Source organism: Ipomoea nil, unplaced genomic scaffold (assembly GCF_001879475.1).
Source record: "Ipomoea nil cultivar Tokyo-kokei standard unplaced genomic scaffold, Asagao_1.1 scaffold0688, whole genome shotgun sequence".
Lineage (NCBI taxonomy): Eukaryota > Viridiplantae > Streptophyta > Magnoliopsida > Solanales > Convolvulaceae > Ipomoea > Ipomoea nil.
The window spans coordinates 1811936-1836567 of NW_017617116.1; the positions used below are offsets into that span (position 1 = coordinate 1811936).

General features: G+C 43.4%; 2 protein-coding genes across 5 annotated transcripts; both read right to left on the bottom strand.

Annotated features, from left to right (window-relative positions):
• Positions 1–1267: 1267 nt before the first annotated feature.
• On the bottom strand, positions 1268–7110 carry LOC109176098 (E3 ubiquitin-protein ligase HERC2-like). Its single transcript, XM_019325527.1, has 9 exons — positions 6690–7110; positions 6229–6315; positions 5379–5468; positions 5129–5215; positions 4946–5050; positions 2821–4839; positions 2594–2740; positions 1911–2284; positions 1268–1829 (listed from the first exon to the last, which is right to left on the bottom strand). Exons 1-9 carry the CDS (start codon positions 6723–6725, stop codon positions 1673–1675), a joined length of 3102 nt encoding a protein of 1033 aa, XP_019181072.1. The 5' UTR covers positions 6726–7110; the 3' UTR covers positions 1268–1672.
• Positions 7111–10826: 3716 nt separating this feature from the next.
• LOC109176224 (60S acidic ribosomal protein P1-like) lies at positions 10827–14612 on the bottom strand. Of its 4 annotated transcripts, XM_019325681.1 has the most exons (4): positions 14465–14612; positions 14180–14392; positions 14011–14097; positions 10827–11006 (listed from the first exon to the last, which is right to left on the bottom strand). In XM_019325681.1, exons 1-3 carry the CDS (start codon positions 14531–14533, stop codon positions 14044–14046), a joined length of 336 nt encoding a protein of 111 aa, XP_019181226.1. In that variant the 5' UTR covers positions 14534–14612; the 3' UTR covers positions 10827–11006; positions 14011–14043. The 4 variants fall into 4 exon arrangements, with proteins under 4 accessions (XP_019181226.1, XP_019181224.1, XP_019181223.1 ...); XM_019325679.1 differs by lacking the exons at positions 14011–14097; positions 14180–14392 and adding an exon at positions 11188–11400 and having other exon boundaries at positions 10827–11092; positions 14465–14611; XM_019325678.1 differs by lacking the exons at positions 14011–14097; positions 14180–14392; positions 14465–14612 and adding exons at positions 11188–11400; positions 11496–11652 and having other exon boundaries at positions 10827–11092.
• Between the last annotated feature and the right edge of the window lie 10020 nt (positions 14613–24632).

Here is a 24632-nt window from a genome sequence, read left to right on the forward strand (position 1 = left end):
ATCATATAGAAAAAAAAAACAACTCTAAAACAAAAACACATTTTTTTCTTCTGTTTTATGTTTTTTTTTAGAAAATAAAATTATTTCACAAAAAATCAGAAATGCACCTAAAAGCTTCTCTATCTTCATCACACAATGAACATGATCCCCTCATGACTAAAACCTTTTATTAGTGAAATTTGCGTCTCATTAATCTAATCTAATGACCAAAAAGATGTTGGCATGACACTAAACTAATTCGAAATATAATTTTTTTTTTTGAAAGTTACTGGCCCTATTACATTGTAGTATCTGTTCATATACTTTCTCAACCTGCTGAAACACAAAGAACCAACCAATAACATCTGTTCATATACTTTCTCAACCTGCTGAAACACAAAGAACCAATAACGCCTCCACTGAGGCTCACACTCATAATCTTCCAAATAGAAGTCCAACCCGGATACCATTAGACCACTAATTCGAAATATAATTTTAGTTGTCTAAACCTCCAAATCTTTTAAAATGTCAATCGTAGCCTTTTAGAAATTTACGAACGATAATATCACAATAGAAATCTTTTTTTTTTTTTTGAAGGAACACAATATAATCTTTAATTTGGGTTTTAAAAAAGATACAAATCTTAGAGAAAATATTGATTGGTTTATGAGTCTCTTTAAAAGAAATAATTGTAGACAATAACAGCCAAACAAATATTAATTAATTCCGATGTGATATTCAATACCCACAACTACATTATATTCAAATAAAGATGCTTCAGATCGTAATAAACTTATTTGGAATACCTTCTCCCAAAATGGGAAATTCCAATAGAATATTTAAGAGGATATAAATTACAAGTGACTCAATATGCTTCAATAGACAGGGCAAAAATGACTCAACACACAAGGCAAAATACGAGTGCGAACAAGGAATCTGCCTATTTTGAGTATAATTCAAGAGTCAAATATTGGTCTCTTCTCCCAAATATTGCATTCTCTTCTCCCGCCTCATGGTCAAGCGGCATAACTATGACCCCTCAAATGAGAGGTCTCAAGTTCAAACCATAGCGTTGGGATATTGACTATTTATGTTTGCTTCAGTACGTTAACAGATACTACATTGTAATAGTGTCAATAACATTCAAAAAAATACTGCCTACTTTGAATTAAGCCCGCGACAACTTGTTGGAATACCTAATATATAACTCAACTAAAATATTTTACTAGCAGCACAAATTGCAAATAGACAATGTTCATTGTTTGATTTCTTAAAACTACAAAAAATGACTATAAATACAGTGATTCAACACAGGAAAATTCTTTTCCTACAAATAAATGACAACAATCATCATATACAGCCTGCATTACAATTCTCATCTTCTCTTGTACAACTAAGAAACTGCTTAAATATCAAAACTTTTCTCTCTGAATCCCTCTCCTCAACCAAAGCACAATCATCTTTGCTTCTCTTCCTTATTCTTGAAAACAAAAATCCAGGCTGCTCTATTCCAATAGATGTCAGCGTATTTAAGAAACAGAAGTCGGTGTCTATAAACCGTGCAGTCATATGGCACCTTGCATCCCAACTTCTTGTAGCTAAGTTAAAAATCTAGTTCTATGATGAGTTCTAAATTAACTGGACAAAAAAAAATATAAAAAAAGACGAGCAAAAGTTCTGTTTCTACCAAAAGTTAAGTTGTTTCTTTACTTTCCTCGGATGGTTGGGGAGTACTGGAGGATGATTCTGTGGATGCGTTGTTTGTCCTAGACGGGAGGTACCTTTTCAGCACCCGGTCTTTGTTTTCTTTCCACCATTCTTCCGCCTGCTGCTCTACAAACCTTCGTTTACTGTAGAAACGTTTTTAACATTTAATCAGTTACACTGAAGTAACACTCTACCTGGTCGTTTGAGATTGATTTAGAAGTTACCCGAATCTAACTCGCTTGAAGATCTTGGTACCATTTGTAAGTTGAAGGAGCGTTACATAAACGCCTGGTTCGAATTGTTCAGTAACTTCCTTTTGTCGTCCTCCTACACTTTTAACATTGGGTGATTCTACACTTGATTGATTTGCACCTCTCGTTTCCTGATTGGATGATTGGTTGTTTTCCTGTGGAGTTCCATATACACTATTTGAAGTCTCCGAGAATCCTACAGCAGACTCACTAGTCGAAACAGTTTTTTCCTCGGAGGCGGCTTGAGCCTCAACGGTGTTCAGAAAAGATTCGACTTGATCTTGGATGGAGCTAATGGAAACGGTTTCAGCAATATCGAAGGGCAGCTTCTCTGTCACCTCTTTCAACTGATCAACAAAAGGAAAATTTAGCAACACGCTTCCTGGTTTGTATGCAGTTCAGCACGAGAATTAAAGAGAGGCGACAGAATTGAAGCATGTGCTCCATCTCAACTAAAAGCCTAAGCTGATAGTTTGGTTATATGCTCAACACGCCCATGATCTTTGGTCTGGCTCTGATACCAAATTGAAGCATGTGCTCCATCTCAACTAAAAGCCTAAGCTGATAGTTGGATTGCACATTAATGGTTATATGCTCAACAGATAGAACCTATAGATTATTCGGGATAGTAATTGTAAAGTGGATACGAGAATTACTTGAGCACCGATGGATTTCACGGTTTCAATCACAGAACTGCACTTGGTTAATCTCTCTGTTGCCAATGAAGCAGCTTCTTGGGCTTTTCTTTTCAATTTCAGGATTTCTGTATCCTGAATATCACTTTTCTGCTTTTTATTTTTTACCTGCAATAAGAAAACATAAATAGCACATAGCAAGCAACCAGTAAATAAGTAAAAAACTAGCTAATTCTTGCAAATCATACCTGGAATTGGAGCTTGTTAACTTCTTGGTTCAAAACCTCATTTGTCTTCTTGAGGCTGTCAACGATGCCTCTCGAAAACACGGGAGGAGGAGGTAAGCGTGGAGGGGTTGGTCTTCTCGAGGAGAATGGTGAAGCGGGTCTCGAGTTGGATGGTGTTGTTGTCCCAACAGGCTTCAAAGCATTCTGAAGAGCACTGAATGAGCTCGGGAAAGAAACGTCTTTCAGTTGCAAACGCGAAGGAACTTGAGAAGCTCTCACGATATTATAACCGGCTATTTTAGTCCCGGGCTTTGTAGACCTGACCTCGAGGTACTTCACAGGCTCCATCTTGGGGGGCAAAAGAATTCTTCTCGAACTCCTCACCTCGGGCCTATCTGATCTACACCCATCTAACTGCTTGGAAGGGGTAGCCGTTTTGGTGTAATGAGAGGATTGCCCTTCAGCAGCCTTATGTTTAAGTTTCAAGTAACAAGAGTCACAAACGCGGTGTGGTTTCCCGGGTGTCGGGGCCAAGGCGGCTCTCAGCGCCTTTTTGGAGCTGCAAGCATGGCAATGAACGAGGCCGCAGTTATAACAGTTATGCCTCTTTCGAGTAAAACCAAATGCTTGCCTGCAACCGGTGCAGATTGATTGATCTGCTCCAGAAACCCACTTATGAATGCAAATACTTGCGGTATAATTCGAGCCACAAGCAATGTTCTTCACATGCCTATCTTTTAAACCTTCAACGAACGTTGGAATTTTACGATCTTCTGCATCCCCGTGGCCTAATCTTCCATTTGCACCTCTCCCCCAGGTGAAAACTTCGCTTCTTGAAGTCAGGACAGCAACATGGAAATCACCGGATGCTATATCCTCAGCAAATTCACCGACCAATTGATCTTGCACGAGACAAGGTAATTTCCCATCGGCTTTTGGATTTCCCAGCTGACCATATGTGTTACTACCCATTGTGAAGACATGGCCCGATGTTGTGAGTGCAACGGTTATGTTATGTCCACACGCTATCTGGTGGATATTATAGTCGATAAGAGCAGAAACAACAGTTGGAAGTAGAAAAGTGTCCTTGTTTCCATGGCCTAATCGATTCTTATCTCCATCGCCCCAGGTGAATAATTTTCTCGAGGAGACATTTGAACCGGACTGGCTGCCAACTTCTACAATTGCTGCAGTGTGCCATACACCACAAGCAACTTTTACCGTTTTGAACCCATTCAATGACTGAATTTCCCTTGGAAATGGAACGGTTTGGCGATTTCCATGACCTAAGACCCCAAAAGTTCCATCGCCAAAACTAAATACTTTGCCACTGATAGTAGACAGAGCTGAATGCCATGTGCCACAGGCGACAGATAGAACTTGAAGGCCTTCGAGAGCACCCGAAAGTCTCTTAGGTATCCAGTGGCTAACGTCGTTTTCTCGACCAAGAATTCCAGCATTATGAGCACCGTTACCCCAGGTATACAAATCGCCAGATTGAGACACAGCGCAAGTATGATGCTCACCGGATGCTACAAAATCAACGCTAGTAACTGCCAGAAATTCAACTAGGCGAGGACGGCTAAAGTCCTTTTCAACTCCATGGCCAAGCCGGCCTCCGGATTCCTCCCCCCACGTAAAAACCTCGCCTTGCCTAGTGACAAGAGCAATATGTCGAACGCCACACGCAATTTGGTGAACATCGAGGACCACATTAGACTCCAACGGTTTAGGTGTAAACACATCCTGTTTTATCGGAATTGGATTGCCAGATGCATCTTTCGATGTGCCATCAGACCAAACTTGCCCCCAAAGATAAACATCGCCTAAAGATTCTATGTCATCCACCCCAGAACCTCCACTCGAACAACTTGGAGTACTTGAAACACTAACACGGAAACCATCTCCTCTTACTTGCATTGCTGATCCCACATCTGAACTTGGAAAATTCGGGAAAGTTTCACGAGAACCGTCAACTGAGACCCAATCTCGAGAAGTGAATTCTAATGTTCCACCAAATGGTCGCCCACCATCTTGGAACTGCAAATAAAGCATCAACAGGTTACATGTTTGAAAGATCTCATCCATAATTCAACGGCATATAGAATCATATCATAATTTAAAAGCAATGGCGAGAATTCCGTACATCTGAAATATCACTATGAGTGCGTCTATTGCGAGCTTGGTGATTTGGAATTAAGGCTGTCAGTCCAGCAATCCAAACATCTGCTTCCTCGTTGTCCTTGCAAATCTGCAAAATGGTAACAGTTTTATGCTTCCAATTTTTGGTTCAAAATATGAAATTTGGATATAAATCTGTATCACTTACCAGATCAAGAGATCTTTCACCATTTTTGTATATAAGAGAAAAAGATAAGTAATCCTTTTCTGGACGAAGAAATCGTTTGAATACAGGCTGCATAAACATAGTCACAAACTAAAAGTTCAATATTCTATCTTGCAGATAGTTGGAAAAAATCTAGATATTGTCAAACGATAATGCAAGTTAAAAGAAAATATATAAGTATATAATCATCAATCCACCCAAAAGGGATTTGCTATGCTAAGTGCTAACTCACTGTTCTCTGCCCGGGAATAATTTTTGAAACTGAAGTTAGGTTTAGATTCCTCTCTGAACCACGAGAGTACCAGATCAGGGTCTTTTCATCCTGAAAATATCATCAAATAGGCATTCTTACAATAAAGAGTATAGATTCATGTATCACTAAGAATAACAAAATTTCATTTCGTATTTTGATTTCAGCATATAAAAAGATTCTATATATCTTCTGGAACTTTTTTTTTTTTTGAAAATCTTCTGGAACTTATTTACACTTGAGATTATTGATTCATGTATCATTGAGGAACATTGAAATTTTGCATTTTGACATAGGCATATGACAAGCTTCTATCTTTTGGAACTTATTCCATAAAGAATCATAAACTAGACCTAGCCACATAATTATATCCTCGTCAACATTCTAATTATTAGTGAATGCAATGATGTTTGAAATAGAGATGGCCCTGTTTGGTAACATAGTTAGCTTATCAGCCAACTTATTGCTTCAAAATGCTAGAATTCAAAAAGCTACTCAAAGTAGCTTTTTCGATAAGCTTTTTGAGAAAGTCATTTTACATGTAATCAGTTATAGCTAACAGCTAATTTACCAAACACTTTTCTACAATCAACTAATGTCATCAACTAGTCAAACTCACTAACACAATCAGCTAACAACTATTTACCAATGACTTTTGTCGTTGAGCTGAAAGAACTTCCTAAAAGTGGCAACAACTTTGTGATTTTGGAAATGAAATGAGCAGCTAACAAGGCAGTGAGATTAAAATGCAAATATGAATGATCACATTGCTCCAAAAAGTTTTCTTGGAGAATTATTCCTATACTCAAACTCAAAATGGAACAATCATTACCGGAGAAAGTCTGAAAGGACACAACTTTGGCTTCCCCTTCCTACTATACTTTACCAGTTGAGTGCCTTTCTTCAAAGCAAGAAGTCCCTTCAAGGAACATACCAAAAAAAGAAATCACATATATTAAGTTATTAACCAACAATTCATTAAAAAAAAAAATGCAGTACACTGTGATATGCAGCATCAAGTAAAGAATTGTAATAATGTTTCCAGCTTTTCTTTGTCCACAAAAGGCGAAATCTCGCCTATCCCGGCTCGTCGGGATTTGTGGAGGTTATAATTCACGGTAACTCAACAGCCCATTAGGTCAGAGGATAAGTGTTCATCAAAGAATCCACCACACATTAAGTGTAACTCTCACAACTGTCGGGCTTAATATAATATAATACAATGGAACAAACTGAGCTACCCGAGCAGGCAAACAAGTGTTTCTTATTCCACAGTGATGGGTAGTGACAAACCTGGTCATTGCTGCCATAACTAACAGGATCTGCCATTCCATCTGAAACAATTCTGGGTTAGCCACCACCGGAGAAGCCTATTTGACCCAACCATCCGCTTAGTCATCATAGATACAAATACAATCTTCCTCGGCCTACCATCAACTTCAATTCCCTGGACTACACTTCTTCTTCAGCTCCAATTTTCGTACCATTGGATGATCGCAAAGAGCATACTTGTGTTTAAAGGTTTCCCTGATTCAGCTGATAAAGACCCATTCTCTAAATCACCGAAAATGTGAAGAAATTTTGGGGATTTCGTGCGAATTCATATTCGATTGGGCGTGATCGGAAATGGGTAATCAAGCCTTGGTGTGATTGGAACAGATCAGAAACGCATAGGCATGCAGAGAGAGAACAGAGGAGAGAGAAAGTGAGACATGAGTTTAGGAGAACGTTTGCAGCTCAATACAAAGGGAACCGACTTTGGCGCGCTTATTTGGCCATCTTAATCACCTTGTAATTAATTACTCATTCCATTTCAGTATATTACAAACCAATTATTAAACCAAAATTATAAGACAGATTTTTATGCCTGAGATGATGAAAATGTTGGAAATTTAATACTGATTAGAATAAAGTATTTGTTATTTAAGACGATGGAAAAAAATATAAGGAATAATATTTTAATATTTTAATTTAAAAATATTACATTATTTCTTGGTATTGGTTTGGGGACCAGAGGGGGAGTAGTGGGGGCAGCTCCACCCACTCACCTCACCCCTAGCCCTTGTAAGTATATATATATATATATATATATAATGCAATAAATATATATATGAAACCCAAACCATTTAGAAAATTACTCACACCTCTATCAATTAGACTAGTCAATTTATTATGTAAATAATTCGTTTTCATATAAATATACCTAAAACGTGTACTCTATATATATATATATATATATATATATATATATATATATATATATATATATATATAGAAGAGCGCTCATATGCGGCGGGGTCTTACCGTGCGGCGGTGCGGTCAAATTTCAGAATACACCAACAGTGTAATAAAAACACACCACAATGAAATGCAATAAAACATCACAAAATACACAACAGACTCAAAAAAATACACCATATAACTCACCACCCCAACGGTGTATTTCCGAACAGTGTATGGTGTTTTTACTCACACCTAATGGTGTGTGTTTGGTGATGCAGGGCTCTGTTTACTCTGTTTTGTGGTGTATTTTCCTAACGTTGATGGTGCATATTTGTTGAACTATTGGTGTTGCCGCACCGTAAGACACTTCCGCACCTGAACCCGCCTATATATATATATATATATATATATATATATATATATATATATATATATATATATATATATATATATTTCTTTTTTATATTAATAATGACATGTGTAATTTATAATGTATTTTTTGTTTGAATTATTTTATTAAATTAATTATATTTCATATTTTGTTATGAATATTTTTATAAAGTTTTAATGTATTTTATTTTTCACTTATATCCGACAATATTTATGACTATATTTCTTAAGTGTTTTATTGTTTTTCAAACTATCTCTTTTACTTTAATGTCTTTGCCCCGACTGAACAAAATTCCTGGGTCCGCCACTGTCGGGGACCCGAAGGATTGTGTTAAAAGCGGCTATAGAGTCACTGTGGGGAATTTTGTTCGTAGTGGAGACACCTTTGAAAAATGGCAAACAATGTGGAAGCTTAAAATCCCCCTAAATGGAAAACTTTTCTATGGAGAGCTTTGAGTGATGTTTTTCCTACTACTAAGAACTTGCTTATAAAGAGGGTAGAGGTTGATCCCTTTTGTGCCATGTGTGGTATCATGCATGAAGACACCATGCATTCTTTGGTGTTGTGTGATTTTGCAAGAGCCATTTGGAATAATCCCACCTTCCAATCCCTACCATTGTGACAATATTTTTCATTCTTGGTTTGAAGAAGTTCTGAGTATTCTTGACTCTAATGAAATATTTTTCACAACTGATATTCTATATTTTATTTGGAAGGCGAGGAATTGTGCGGTTTTGGATGCATGTCTCCCATCTCTGAAGAAGGTCGTGGCGTCCGCTACGGCCGCTTTGCAAGCATGGCAACGAGCTCATCCGGATGCCGACGCGAGGAGGACGACTGTTGCTACTGCCGTCTCTACCACACCACGAGCACTGGCGACAGCCCTTGCTACCATGCCTACACACGTTGCTGCCTCGAGCCGCATGGACGAACCGCAAGCTGCTATAACGCCGGATTGCGTTCGTGCCGTTTTGACGCCAGCTTCCTGCCTACGTCCAACAAAGCCTCAGTGGGGGCGGTCTTATTCGATGAAAACGGAGGCTATGTTGCGGCCTTCAATGCTATGTTACCTCCTTGTTTTCCCCCACTTATGGCTGAGGCCTTTGCATGTAAAGAGGCCCTATCCTGGTTAAGGGATCGTGGGGAGCGATCTTTTGAATTACTAACGGATTGCTCAAGTCTACAGCACTGCTTATCTTCGACTGCAGAGCCAGTTCAATCCTACGTCGGCTATGCCATTGATAGTTGCAACTGCAGAGCCAGTTCGATCCTACGTCGGCTATGCCATTGGTAGTTGCAAATTTTCTATTTCTTTATTAGATCGTTGTTTAGTCAGTTTTATTCCTAGATCATTCAGTACGGGGAGACTAGCTCTCCAGACTCAATTTCTGAGTATCTCTAATATATACCTTTGAGGTTGCTTTCAAAAAAAAATATTACATTATTTCTCAAAAATATTACAGTCCCTTATTTGTAAAAGACATTTTATTTTTAATTAATATTATATTTTTCTATATAATTATTACATTATCATCGTGACTCCTCATTTTACGGATTGGATAAGGATCCGTGAGACAATCTTACAAAAAAGTATAGTTTATATAGCATCCGTCTCATCAAGAGTCAAACATGGATTATTAGACTAAGAGTAATAAATTTAGATGTGGTTTTTTTTTTTTTAAGTTGATGGGATGAGTAAATGATTTCCCCATTTGAAACTTAATATGACACTAGAGCCCAAAAGAGAGAATATCATGAAAAATCATTAGAGGAACTACAAAAGAAACTTCTAAGGAAAGAACCAGTGAAAAGAATTATCTCCACCTTATGACTTGAACACAAATGACAATCTTGGAATTAATTACCCAAGTTAGATTGTGAGGTGATGAGAACTATGATAAATGAGCACATGTTGTTTAGATCCTCTACAAACTCAATGAAATTGGGCTTTGTTGCAATACATAGTAAGATTTTAAAATCAAATGTCGATTTAGTTAACTTTATATTAATTTATAACATAAACAAATATAAATACAAAATTTTCTCATTAATAAAAGTTTATTAATCCAGATGCATGAACGAATGATTTTGGAGGAAAAAGAAACAAATGGCAATGGTTTCTTCATGGACTGATATTGGTGATCAACTTCAGAGATAGACTTCAGAATTCAGAAATAACATTGCCAAAAGCTTAGTTGTAAAACTCCAACAATGGGCTTTCTATATTTTATCTCAACTAGCAATTTCATAGCACCCAAAGAAAATACATAATAGGCTGAGAGGGAGGAAGAAAAAAAAAAGGGAAATCCAAAACACCATTATCATAGAATACTATGTTGCCATGTTATTGTCCTTAAAATGAGACATAATATCACACTTCAAAGAATGCAAAAGAAGTTCAAATCAATAGATTAGCTACAATTCTTGCAGAACAAATAAGCTAATTGATTTACAAGATATGACAACACTTCATTGCCCGCACAAACTTAGCTTACAGCTTCAGTAGGCAGTATTTAGGAAGAGAGACAAAGATTCGTGTAAGGATTGCCCAAAGTGGGCCCAATTTGCGGAGCTATTGTGTCTCTGTTGATTTACATCTATGTCCGGCCATTGGGGTTGGGATTCAACCTTTTGGTAGAACCATTCAAAAAAAACCAGTACCATAACACCTTGCCAAATAATATCCTAATGCAGGATCTACACATGATTGCAAATTATTCTCAAGAATTTATAAAATATAAGAACCAGCAGTTGCCAGTTTTCGGATTGGCCTGGTTCCTAATTAAAAACACCATTTACCTAAGATTTTTTTTTAAAAAGGAAACAATTTCATCTCATTCAAGGTTGGCCAAGAAGTCATATAGCAGAATACAATCAAATTCGACAGAGTTGCAAAAAGAAAGAAACAGCACTCAATAAAAAACAAAACTTGTTAGGTAATAGAGGTCCAGAAAAATAGGTATACAACTGAGAAATGTCTTAAGCATAAACAAGAACTATTATCCTTGTAACAATAATAATGCACCTCCTAATCGAACAAGCTGAATCCCATGTCATCGTCACTCTCTTCCTTAGGTTCTTCCTGGAAAAACAAATCAATTTGAATCAGATATAGATATTTCTTAACATCACTAACATAAACCCATCGAATTATAGTTGGTCTAACTATAGTTCTACCTTCTTTTCCTCAGCAGCTGGAGCAGCTGCGGCTGGGGCAGCACCACCGGCAGCAGGAGCAGCAACGGCAACAGCGCCACCTCCACCACCGGCGCCGACGTTCATGATGAGATCCTCAATATTCCTCTTCTCACAGAGCTTGGCGAAGAGGCTAGGCCAGTACGACTCCACGGTGACATTAGCCGACTTCACAAGTGCAGCAATCTTCTCCGCCTGCAAAAAACCCCAAACGTTGCAAAAACATCAGGAGCGACTAAAAAATTCGCAAAATTTCATAACAAACTCGTTGAGATCAATAGATTGATTACAGTAACGGGGATTCCATCGTCGTGGAGAATCAAGGCCGCATAGGTACAGGCGAGTTCTCCGATCGACATTTTCGATCTTCAATCTACAGGTATACCGATGCTACTAGGGATTTCTTGCTGCTAGCGTGATACGGTGCTAGGGTTTTCTGAAAGAGTGAAAGTATATATTTACAGGGGTTGGATATAATGGGCCGTTTTGGGCCTTAGTTCATGTGAATATTTAACAAAAATATAGTTTTTTTTTTCTTTTTTTTTTTAGATTCATTAAAAAAATATTACACACTTCATGCTAAACAAGCTCACACAAGTTTTTGTGGTTGCCCCAAATTTCTTTTGTCAAAACAAATAATAATAATAATAATAATAATAATAATGGTTTGCTTGCAGCAACATTTTAAATTTTTAATGCACATATCCTTGTTAAAGTTACACCAGGGCAAATAAGGTGTGTTTGGTTCATGAGTTGTCAGTGTTTGATTGACAGCTTTTTAAAACACAATTACGAGTTTTTTTTTTTTTTTGAAAGGAAAATACATAGTAGATAAATGTAAAAACCCTAGAATAGAGTCGGAGGGAACAGAGTCTCAATACAACGAGAAGTTACAAGACTTTGCTAAAGTATGGGCTATAAGATTAGCTTATCTAAGAACAAAAGTAATCGAACAAAACTCAAAGCTACTCACCAAAGTATTGCAATCGTGGCTATGCCAATATATAAAAGGATTTCAATTGAGGATAGCACAGATTGTGACGCAAGATGGCACAATTAGTATGAAGAGCTACTGCCACCTCCTTCTTACCTTTGAGCCAAGATAGAGCTTCTCTACAAGCAATGGCACAATCAGTATGAAGAGCTACTACCACCTCCCTCTTACCTTTGAGCCAAGATAGGGCTTATCTACGAGCAATGGTCTCGGCCCTGAGAACTGAACTACAATTAGGAAGAGGACCACATGTACATGTAGTTGCAAACTCTCTCGTCGGCGACATAAGTACTTCACCCATCGCTCTTCCTGTACCGTTATCCCATGAAGCATCAAAATAGCAACGCGACAGACCAAGTGGATACGCTTGCTGTGCTTGTGGCTAACAATTATGAGTTTTGATTACCCTTTCAATTAAAAATTTCATTCCCTAAAATTAAAAGGAGATACCATTCCATCTTATTGGTAATCTAATTTTTAAGTTTGAATTAATACTTTTAGATTTTTGTTTTGATTTTTTTGTTCATATTATATTTTAGATGTCATTATATTAGGATCAATTGTCTCATTTTTTAAAATATATTTTTACAACATTTATTCTCATTATAGGATCATACAAAACCAAACATTCATATTGGTAATCATTCTAATTCCACCCTACTACCATTACTTTCACCAAAACGGCAAAATCCATTATCATTACCAAATATTCCAATTCCCATACTTATGGGGTTATTGTATTTTGGTGAATAGTTTACTAACTGTTAACTGTTAAATGTTAATGGAGCTAGTTGTTTTTATCACATCCCCTTCCTCCGTAGCAGTCATTTATGTTGTCTATAGTGAAGATGTTGCATTGTATAATTTAAGCGCATTAAACTGGCAATAAGTTATGGTGTCTTTCTCAATAACCAGGCAGTGCCATGGCCTTCTATTACAACCCCAATCACTAACCAAAAAGAAATGAATAAATGAAGAAAAATGCTTAAACATATGCTTAAATGTTGCGAACTTTATATTACATCATATAAACACCTTATAGTAGACAATGTCTGCTTGGTAAAAGCATAGAACAAAGCAGCTGTTCATATGCTCTGTTCTTTCATCTCCTTTCCGCATAGAAAGGAGACCACCAGATGGTTGTTCAGATAGCCATTGTCCTAGGGACTCAGCAAGCTACCCAATTCCCCATCCTGATGGGGGAATGGGGACCAGCAGATGGTTGTTCAGATAGCCATTGTCCTAGGGACTCAGCAAGCTACCAAATTCCCCATCCTGATGGGGGAATGGGGGCGGGGAACACCCTGCCTGCCCTGATATATATACCCCAAATGTGGGGAAGGGGATGGGGGCTGGGAATACCACAACTATAAGAACCAGGAGTGCAATCTCTTGGTGTGTGTTCATGGCTCAAATCAACACGACCTAAAGTCATGTTGAAGATTCAAGCTGTGAAGTTCAGTTGATGAAAACTCAACTCATAGGATATTAAGTTTAAACCTAAACAGAATTCCAATGCCAACAATATTCAAAAGATTATCAAACACTAATGAGAGAGTGTGAGATGAAGGAAGATAAACAATGATAGTAGGCAGGCTGGATATAGTAACAATAAACACCAAATCTCAGACAACCAAACATTGACAAACACAATCTTTAACAATTCAAGATTGGCCAAGAACTCATGAGCAGAAATCAATCAATTTCAATTGAGTTGCAAAGAGGAGATAGAAACAGCAATCAATAAAAACAAAACCAGTTTTGATAGTATAACTCAGAAATGTTTAAGCATAAACAAGAAACTAGTATCCACTATTATCCTTGTAACAATACTAGTGCACCTCCTAATCGAACAAGCTGAATCCCATGTCATCGTCACTCTCTTCCTTAGGTTCTTCCTGGAAATACAAACCAATCGCAATCACATAAATATTTCTTAACATATATCCATTGAATTATAGTCGGTCTAAGTATACATACCTTCTTTTCCTCAGCAGCTGGTGCAGCTGCGGCAGGGGCAGCACCACCGGCGGCAGGAGCAGCAACGGCAACAGCGCCACCTCCACCACCGGCACCGACGTTCATGATGAGATCCTCAATGTTCCTCTTCTCACAGAGCTTGGCGAAGAGGCTAGGCCAGTACGACTCCACGGTGACATTAGCCGACTTCACAAGTGCGGCAATCTTCTCCGCCTGCAAAAACATCAGGGATTAAAAAAATTGCAAATTTCATAACAAATTCGTTGAGAGTAATAGATTGATTACGGTAACGGGGATTCCATCGTCGTGGAGGATCAATGCAGCATAGGTACACGCTAGCTCTCCAATCGACATTTTCGATCTTCAATCTACAGGTATACCAATGCCACTAGGGATTTCTTGCTGCTAGCGTGATGCGGTGCTAGGGTTTTCTGAAAGAGGGAAAGTATATATTTACAGGGGTTGGATATAATGGGCCGTTTTGGGCCTTACTTCATGTTTTAGCATATATGGGTTGAAATATAAAGAGGGCCTTCATTATGCAAACCCAATTAAACTAGGCATAATACATGCAAATTATTGTGTGGACCATGGTCCATACAATGTTATGTGGACCATAACTAAAAATACATTTGTAATATACTAAATGTACTTTATTTTTGTACTGAATGTACATTATACAATATAATGTATACTCAGAATAAAATAATGTACATCACCTGAATACAATTACATTATTTTTGTATTGAATGTACATTATTTTTGTATTGAATGCACATTATTTTACAGTAGACAAAATATGATCCACACAACTTGGTCCACACAATAATGATTGGCATAATACGGATTGTTATATCGGGGCGCACAATGCACCCTGGTCCAAAACAACGACGTTTTTATAAGTTGGTGGGCGAGTTGATGCGACAGACACCGTTCCGTCTGTCCAATCTCGTTACAGGTTTTTTTTAAACACTTGTATTTATGTGTATTATGTTAAGAGTTTATGTGTATTATGTTAAGAGTTTATGTGTATTATGTATTATGTTAGATTATATGTATTATATTAGGAGTTTATGTGCATTCTACTATACAATTCTGTACATAGAAAACTGAATAACAGAATTACTTTTTGCGGAACGACGAAAAACAGATGTCGTTTCTTTTCATTAAACAAAATGACGATATCGTTTTGAAGCTCAGATCGATTATGCACCGCAGTGCACGGTATAATTTGGCTATAAATTGCACGGGGTTTTCCCCAAGTCTCTATATTAATTTTCTTTCAATTCGTCAATTGCAACTCAGACTTCTACCTCAATTTTTTGTACGGAGTAGTGCTTCATCAGCATCATTGTCTTCTAATGGAGCATAATCATCCAACATGATATGGTTCGTGAAGGCAGTTTCATCTTTGTATTTTGAATATATACTTGTGAAATTTCCATTCTCAACAAGTCGTCTTAATCATTGGTGTTGAGTTATCCTTCGAAGAGTTTTTTCAAATTCTCAATTCATTGAGAATAGAGCTTTGCGTACGTATAAGAAGAATTTCCTTTGTCAAACCTCCCTTTCATTGTTCCAACAATGAAATATCTTAATTGATCAATTGGAATTGATGGATATATTATGATCGGAGCAAATCGACTTGAGAAAGTGAAGCAAGGAAGTATGAAATGGACCTGGGGTTTAGAGGTTGAGTCCCGTGCTCGGCCCAAGGTGTTTCGCCCATATGAGCTCTGCCATGTCGAGCTCGGCACACCCGCGGACCCGGTCTATACCCGGGCGCGGTCAACTCGGATCCATCTACCCCCGATTTAGGGGGAGGCGGTTGGGGATTTAGCTTGTATAAAAGCTCCCCCGGCCCCTGTCCTAACAAGGCACGTTCTCATTATCTTACACACTTTGTCCTACCAAATCATTTTGTAATAGTCTATTTACGGCATTTAATACGATATACGGTCCATGCGGCCTTATGACATCATTTCGTTATGTTTACTTATTTTATATTACGTTCTTATCTGGATTTATTGATTCGGGTCCACCCAGGGTGAATTAAATCCATCAGGAATCATATCGTCGAAAATTTGTATGATTTTTTTATGAATTTGTGGTTGTGAAAACCCTTCCTTGAGTTCTTCATGTTGCTTCTCTCAGGCATGGCTTGTATCTCCTTTTGGTGTACGTACTCTCAAACTTGTTATGCAGTTCAACTATTCTATTTATCTTGCAAGGTTTACTTATTTGAGGCCATTTGAACAAGCTCGATATTACAAGTCTTAGCAAAGAAGTGAGAGGTAGAGGGGTCCCACAGGATGTGGCAATTTGTGAACACATAAAAAATCATGTGCATTGTACTAACACTAAAAATTTGGTACAAGGTAAGAATGTATAATTGTGTAATTGGGGTACAATAATCTCTAAATAAATCCTTTAATTCTTTGCTTAATTTAATTTGAATACTTCACAAACAATTGATTATCCCTTTGAAATTTACTTGAAAATCAAAGAGTTACTGGTAGGGAATATCCCGACCGACATAGCTTCACCACGACCGAGATGCCTTTACTCTTTTCTCTTTGTCTTTGCAGGTAACAGGTCGGGCTCCTTGTGAAGAACCCGGTCGGGGTCCGACCGGGAGTTGCCCGAACGATGATGTCAACCACCGAGCGGTAGCCCTTTGGCGAGAGAGCTGATGAAGGACACGTGGCGGCTCTCTATATCGACAGGCAGGGCACCCGGGAGGATGACACGTGGTGGCTACGTGGAGGACATGTCGAACGGCTGGAATCCTGTCCCCGGCATAGCGGCTATAAATACCCACAGTAGCTACAGTGTAGGGGACTTTTGGACGATCGATAGGTTGTTGTTAGAGAATCCCGACCGCACTCAGTCGGTACTCAGAGCAACCAAGTAGATTGTACTTAGGGCCTTTACCGTGATCAATAAAGTCCTTTATTTGCTATCAACGGTCTCGGGTATTTTACATTGCTTGCGTATAATTAGCAGTATCATTTTGGCGCCGTCTGTGGGGATCCTGTGCAACAAAGCTACGTCCTGACGAGCACTCGGCCTCGTTACAACAATGTATCCGTGGGCATACAACAATTTCGCCGACGACCAAGCAGATGCAGCGAGCTCATCTGACCATCACGCTACCCAACAGCAAGGTCAGACGGTCGATCTAAACCTCAACCTCTCACCACCGCATCCATCAAACGCATACCCGGCCGCCCAACAGCCGGTGAACTACATACAACCGGGATTTCAGACGCCCGGTCAGCAATACCCTCAACCGATGATGTATCCCGGTCAGTATCCATACCCGGTCCCACCTCCACCGTATGGATATTGGCCAGGTCAACCGATGTGCTACACTCCCCCGGTTGGTTATCTACCATATACGCCTGCTTATACAGCTCCAGCCGCCGCCCCTCCAGTACAACCGACCGCACAGGCAGAGCCGCAGCGTCAGTCCGCATCCCGGGCTCGACGTTCGGCTCATTCGCGGTTGGGGTCGGGGGGTGCCGATGCGATGGAGGCACCAGCTCAGGCCGTCCAAGCGGAGGACCCTGAAGAAACTGCCCGAGCGGCGGCTTTTGATCATCTTCGACCGGAGATGCGCCAGCGTTTGGGACCCCAAGACCCGAACCGCGGGCAAGAAGACGTACAGATGCAGGAGGCTAGCCAGGAGGCTTCATCTGGGTATAGCGGGTCGAGATCTCACCGACGGCGACGCGCTCGGGACACAGCCCAAGCCGCTGAGCTCAACGAAACCCGAGGATTGCTCTATAACCTCCAGGCGGAAGTTGCGCAGCTCAGGAATGCGTACCCTGCAACACCCCCGGTCAACCAATCGACTCTGCACCAGACGCCTTTCACAGCAGCGGTAATGGCCCAGCCTTACCCGCTCGACTTGAAGGTCTCTGGCGAGAAGAGTTATGACGGACGGGCAGACCCTGAAGCCCATGTGAATGATTTTTATAGAAACATGATGATGAAGGGCGTTTCAGACGCCGTAATGTGTAGGGCATTCTACTCTACGCTCACCGGTCGAGCAGCAGAATGGTTTCGGACCTTACAGCCGGGCTCGATCGACAGATTTGACACGTTGGCGATCAAGTTTGTGAGGAAGTTCATTACTTCCAAAGTGGTGAGAAAGTCCTATATGTACCTTGAGAAGGCCAAGCAGCTAGAAGGGGAAAGCTTGACCGATTTCCTCGTCAAGTGGAAGGCAGCGGTCGGGGAGGTCGAGCCTATGGACGATGCGACCGCCACCCATATGCTTCACATATTTCTCCGGGCGGGACATTTGTATCAAGACTTCATCCTACACCCCCCCGACCAGTTATGAGGAGGCCCTTCGAAGGGTCACAGACTATGCCAACGCCGGCGAGGCGAACGCCGTAAAGCGCTTGCAGGAGGTCGGCTCTTCGTCCCGTAAACCGGCCGGTCGGGCGGAACATCGGTCGGGAGATGACAATCCCCGATCCCGCACCAGGCCTGGCGAGTTTACGGCTTTGAATCGATCCGCAGCGGGGTCGGGGTGGTCCGTGGCGAGTTTATGCCTCACCTGTGCATGAAATTCCCCACCCCCAGTGGGGTCGGGGTGGTCCGTGGCGACGTCCAATCCGCCCGGAAATGTTACACCCGAGCGGTTAATAGACGCGACTCCGGTCCATCTTCCCGGGTGAACACCATAGCCAAGGAAGAGGCTAAGGGTCGGAAGGAACAACCTGAGCCTTCCGAAGAAATAGAAGAGGTTCCCCTGTCCGAGGACCGCCCGGATAGGAAAATCAAGATTGGCCGAGCCCTCACCCCCGAGCTTCGAGCGGAAGTTTTGGCCATACTCCGGGAGTACGCTGATATCTTTGCGTGGGGGCCTGAAGACATGCCCGGGATCGATCGATCGGTCATCTGTCACAAATTGGCCGTCGATCCCACAGCCAAGCCGGTCGTGCAGAAAACACGACACCTTTCCTCCGATCGCCGCGAATTTGTCAGAGAAGAAGTCAAAAAGATGGCGGCGATCGAGCACATCCGTCCGGTGGTCTATCCCGAGTGGGTGGCAAATATTGTTCTTGTTCCTAAGCCCCCAGCATGGAGGATGTGTATCGATTTTACGGACCTCAACAAGGCCTGTCCGCTCGACCCGTATCCTCTACCGAGCATTCACCAGATGGTCGACGAAACGGCCGGGGCCGAATTAATGAGCTTCATGGATGCCTTCAAGGGGTACCATCAGATCATGATGCACCATGAAGACGAGAGCAAGACAGCCTTCGTGACCCCGGACGGGCTGTATTGTTACCGAGTGATGCCGTTCGGCCTCCGGAACGCAGGAGCAACCTACCAGAGGATGGTCAACATGCTTTTTGCCGATCTGTTGGGCCGAACAATGGAAGCTTACATTGATGATATGCTGGTCAAGAGTCGGGACCGATCCGACCACACTCGGGATCTCCGGGAGTGCTTCCAGATCATGAGGAAGTACCAGTTGCGGCTGAACCCGACCAAGTGCACATTCGCGGTTCAGACCGGCAAGTTCCTCGGCTATATGATGACCAAGAGAGGAATTGAGCCCAACCCGGCCAAAGTAAAAGCCATTCTGGACATGCAACCACCTTCTACCGTTCGGGAAGTCCAGCAATTGACCGGGCGGTTGGCAGCCCTCAGCCGGTTCCTCTCCAAGTTAGCCGAGCGCGCTTTACCTTTTTTCAAGGTATTGCGGAAGGTTAATGGATTCGTCTGGGACGAAGAATGCCGAGCGGCTTTTGATGAGCTGAAGGAATATCTCATGTCACCGGTCGTGCTCTCAAAGCCCGAGCTCGGAGAAGAGCTAGATGTGTACCTCGCCGTTTCCGATCGTGCAGTAAGCGCAGTATTGTGCCGAATCGATCCGGAAGGGGTCCAGCGACCGGTGTACTATGTAAGCCACGCGCTACATGGTCCCGAGCTCCGGTACTCCCGGTTAGAGAAGGTCGTCTACGCGTTATACATTGCCGCGAAGAAGTTGGCTCCCTATTTCCAAGGTCGAGTAATTCGTGTGTTGACCGATCAACCGATCGGGCCAGTCCTCCGAACTGCCTCATCATCAGGTCGCCTAGTTAAGTGGGCGCTAATGTTGACCCAGTATGCGATCGAATACCGACCAAGACCGGCTATCAAAGGTCAGGCCCTTGCTGATTTTTTGATCGAGTGCACCGCCCGGGATACCCGACCTCCCGAGGTTGTGGATCCCGAGGCCGAGTGGTGGTCGTTGGCTACTGATGGGTCAAGTAGCAAGAAGGGGGCAGGAGGAGGAGTGGTGGTCACGAGCCCGGAAGGATTCAAAGTCTATTTTGCTCTAATGTACCAGTTCCACCCGACCAATAACGAAGCCGAGTACGAAGCCTTTGTTAATGGCTTACAGTGCGCTCGTGACTTGGGGGCTGAATACATCCGAGCTCAGACGGATTCCGCACTCGTGGTCGGGCAAGTTCTCGGGGATTATGAAGTCAATGGAGAGCGTCTGCAGCTATACCGAGACCTTTCCATGGAGAAGCTTGCTCAGTTCCGGGGGTATACCGTCCGACATATACCCCGATTGGATAATGCCGACGCAGATATCTTATCTAAATTGGCCCAAGACGCCCCGGAACACATGTCGAAGATAGCCCGGATTCTGGTGATCCCGAGGCACAGCATCCATCGTCTACCGGTCAATCCAATCCAACCGGCAGAAGACAATTGGATCACCGATCTGAAGGAGTTCCTCGAGCATGGTCGACTTCCAGACGACCCTCAGCGTGCTCGAAAAGCCAGGTTGAGAGCCCCGAGGTTCTAAGTTTTGAACGGCCGTCTCTATAGGCGATCATATGGAGGCCCTCTCATGCGTTGTTTGACCGCATTTGAGGCCGATTTAGTCATGAAGGAACTCCACTCGGGAATTTGCTCCTCACATCAAGGAGGCCGATCTCTGGCCCGGCGTATCCTGCTGATCGGGTACTATTGGCCGTCCCTCCAGCTAGACTGTGAAAAGTTAGCTCGGGAATGTGAGACGTGCCAACTGTTCGCCCGGATGCCTGGACGACCGGCAACCTTCTACCAGCCAGTCACGATCGCCATTCCTTTAGCTAGGTGGGGGGTGGACATCTTGGGCCCTTTCCCTCAGCTCTCTGGTCGGAGAAGGTTCGTGATTGTCGCCATTGATTATTTCTCCAAGTGGGTAGAAGCCGAGCCCTTAGCCACGATCACCTCTCAGCAATGTGCTCGTTTTCTTTGGCGGAATGTGATTTCCCGCTTTGGTGTGCCCGTGCATCTCATCAGCGACAACGGTCGCCAATTCGTAAGCCAGTATTTCCAGAACTTTTTGGCCACGATCGGGACAACTCACGTCCGGTCATCGGTGGCTTACCCGCAGGGAAACGGTCAAGTGGAGAATGCGAACCGGACGATTTTGGAAAGTCTGAAAAAGAAGTTACACTCGGCCGGTCGTAGTTGGGTCGATGAGTTGCCATATGTCTTATGGACTTATCGGACGACCCCGAGGGAAGCTACTTTGGAGACCCCTTTCGCCCTGGTTTATGGAGCTGAAGCCCGACTCCCGATCGAGGCTTGGATCCCGACCGATCGAGAGAGAACCTACAATGCGGAGGAAAACGAACATGCGATGGCCGTGGATCTTGATGGGGTCGAGGAAAAACGAGAGCTGGCAGCCCGGCGGATGGCCGAATACCAGAAGCGTGTCAAAAGTTCGAAGGACGTTCGGGTCAATCCTCGCTATTTTCAAGTGGGGGATTACGTTCTACGACGAAGGGAGGCCAGTCAACCTTTAGAGGACGGACAACTAGCTCAGAACTGGGAAGGGCCGTATATCATTAGCGCGGTCATACGGCCGGGCACGTACCGACTGGAGACGACAACCGGTCGGGTAATCGAGGGGACTTGGAATTCCGAGCACCTCGTTATGTTTAGGCATTAAGCCTATTCTTTGTAATTTTTGACGAAGTGGGGGCTTGTCCTGCGAGTAGGTCCCGGTCGTCGGTTGTAATTAAGCTTTATGATTGTAAATATTGGTTTAACCGCCTGCGAGCGGGAAGGTTTTAATGTATATACGATCGGTGATTGCTCGACCGCTTGCATGCGGCGGCCCGGTCGGTTATTTTCTCTACCTTCGGTGCACGCAGATCAATTCATCTCCAAGTTACATCGACCGGGCGAATCTATCGACCGGTCAAATGCGCTCCACATCGGCGGACATGCGAGTCATGCCACTGATCGGGGAAGCCAGGAGCACACAGCATAATTCCCCGATCTGTTCACCTCTTGTCCACTATTGCACTCACTCGTGCCATGAGAGCACAATAGTGTGGGGGTTGGGATGAGGGAGTGTCCGTAGGCCCATCGCTCGGGAAAACTCGGCTATCGGGGGCTTACCTATTTTTCAAAATTTCGTCAAGGCCTGAAGATCGGGTAAACCTGATCGGGTTGGCCAATATGACGTTGACTTAAGTCCGTTGTTCGGAGATATCCCGGACGTAGAGGCTTGGCCAGTTGGCCAGTTGGAGATATTTCGTCAAGGCCTGAAGATCGGGTGAACCCGATCAGGTTGGCCAGTTAGACGTCGAAATCTCGAGCGTCGAGCAGGTCGAGTAATGCAGGACCGGGCCAAAAAGTCATGAGGTCGAGCATTAAGGGTCGGCCTGTGCATGAACAAAATAAAGATACGCAAGTTTAACAAAAGATGAATTTCATTGATTTAAAGGAGTGCCCGGTACAAATTCGGGACCGGGCTCCCGATTGATGTCACTTTCAAAAGAAGCAGAATTAAAAATTACTCTACTTCTTCGCCTCGGCATCGCCCTTCCTCGGCGCTTCCTCCCCGCTCGGGCCGGCTTCAGCCCCACTCGCCGCGGCCCGATCCTTTGGGTCAAAAGGTGCTGGCCCCGGGTCGGCTACTTCGTCGGGGAGGGTGGTCAAGACCAACTGCAGATCATCCCCTTCAAGGGCTTGCTCCATGATCTTCTTGGTCTGATCACGCATTTTCCGCTGACCGGTTTTGTAAGCCCACCGGCCAAACGTCCATATCAGCTTCTCCCCGACCTCTGTGCCTCGAACGGACTGGAGAAAGCGAGCGCCCGATTTGGTGTCTTGGAAAAGATGCTGGGCGAGTTTATCCGGGTCGTTCTGGCGAGCCTTGAGCTCGGCTGCCTCCCCGATCGCCTGTTGGGCGACCTGCTCGGAGAGGTCCCGCTCAGCTTTGACCTTCTTTAGCTGAGCCTCCAGATCCCGGATCTCCTGTAGCCGCCGGTTGGCGACCTTCTTCAAGGCCTCAGCTTCGTTGGCCTGAAGGGCCCGTTGTTGAAGAAACTGGGCCGCTCGGGAGATCTGCATATATGAACGACCGTGTTAGCCGGACAGCAGTACTTCGAGAAAATTCAGAAGAAGGAAAATACGCTTACCTCAGCCAAGTCGTAGCCGATCTTCTCGGGGTCAGCTTGGAGAAGTCCTCCTTGGCCGACCCGGCGTTCCCGATCCGAGCAAGGATCGAAGATCCGCCTCTGCTGCCCCCGCCCGATGGGGTCGGGCTGCGTTGTTCCCGGCGCCGCTTCAAGGCCCCGGTCTCTGAGGTGGTCTTCTCTGCCACCTTCTCTTTCCCCTTCCCGACCGCCACTCGGGAGACCAGGACCTCTGAGGCGTCCACCACGAAGCCTTCGGTCGTGGTGATGGTCGATGCCCCGATGGGTCGGGCAACCGGGATCTCTTCCTCCCCGGTCGGCTTAGCCTGGCCCTTCTTCTTGCCAAGGGAGATCTTGGCCACTGGGCGCAGAGGGACGTCCTCGTCTCCAAAACCGGCCATTTCTGCAAAACAAAACAAAGTAGGTTAGGTCGAGTTAAAGGCCCAGTCGGGCTTTCGAGTTCGGAGAAAAAGGGCTAATGTCACACCTTTGCCCTTTCGTTTGCCCCGAGCGGGTATCTTTGTGATCGTAACGCCCCGGGGCTCGGGCTTGTACTTATAACGTATAGTATATACGGGCTCGGGCAAGTCAGCCGCTTCGAGGGACTCGGGCGTCTTGAAAATGTGGTACTCGTAGATCTCGCCCGAGATTTTAGTGACGGCGTCGATAAGGGCCTGGGTTTCGACTGGGATAACTTGTCTTCGGAAACGTTGGCTCCAGACCCTCTCGACCGGGAGGATCCACGGATCGTACTTCACCGAGAAGATCCGGTTTTTCCACCCCCGGTTGTTCCCGGGCAGCCCCTCGATCGAGCATTTGTCCGCTTGAGATTGTGTCATCAGAAATCCTCCCCCGTTCGCAGCCGCCAGCACCTTTACTTGGTAGACGAAGTTGAAAAGCTCCATCGTGCAGGCTACGTCGTGCCGACTGCAGATCTGGGGAAAGCAGGCGATGATCCGGTGCGCGTTCGGGCAAATCTGCCCGGGCATAACCTGGTAGTAGCCCAGGAATGCGGT

Excerpts from the sequence above, each read along its gene's own strand:
- LOC109176098 (XM_019325527.1), bottom strand. The coding sequence starts at position 6,725 with ATGGCAGATCCTGTTAGTTATGGCAGCAATGACCAG. Across the intron at positions 5,469-6,228 it reads GTCCTTTCAGACTTTCTCCG|GATGAAAAGACCCTGATCTG; the intron begins GTAATGATTGTT and ends TGATATTTTCAG. Across the intron at positions 5,216-5,378 it reads TTATTCCCGGGCAGAGAACA|CCTGTATTCAAACGATTTCT; the intron begins GTGAGTTAGCAC and ends ATGTTTATGCAG.
- LOC109176224 (XM_019325681.1), bottom strand. The coding sequence starts at position 14,533 with ATGTCGATTGGAGAGCTAGCGTGTACCTATGCTGCATTGATCCTCCAC. Across the intron at positions 14,393-14,464 it reads ACGATGGAATCCCCGTTACC|GCGGAGAAGATTGCCGCACT; the intron begins GTAATCAATCTA and ends ATGTTTTTGCAG. Across the intron at positions 14,098-14,179 it reads CAGCTGCTGAGGAAAAGAAG|GAAGAACCTAAGGAAGAGAG; the intron begins GTATGTATACTT and ends TTGTATTTCCAG.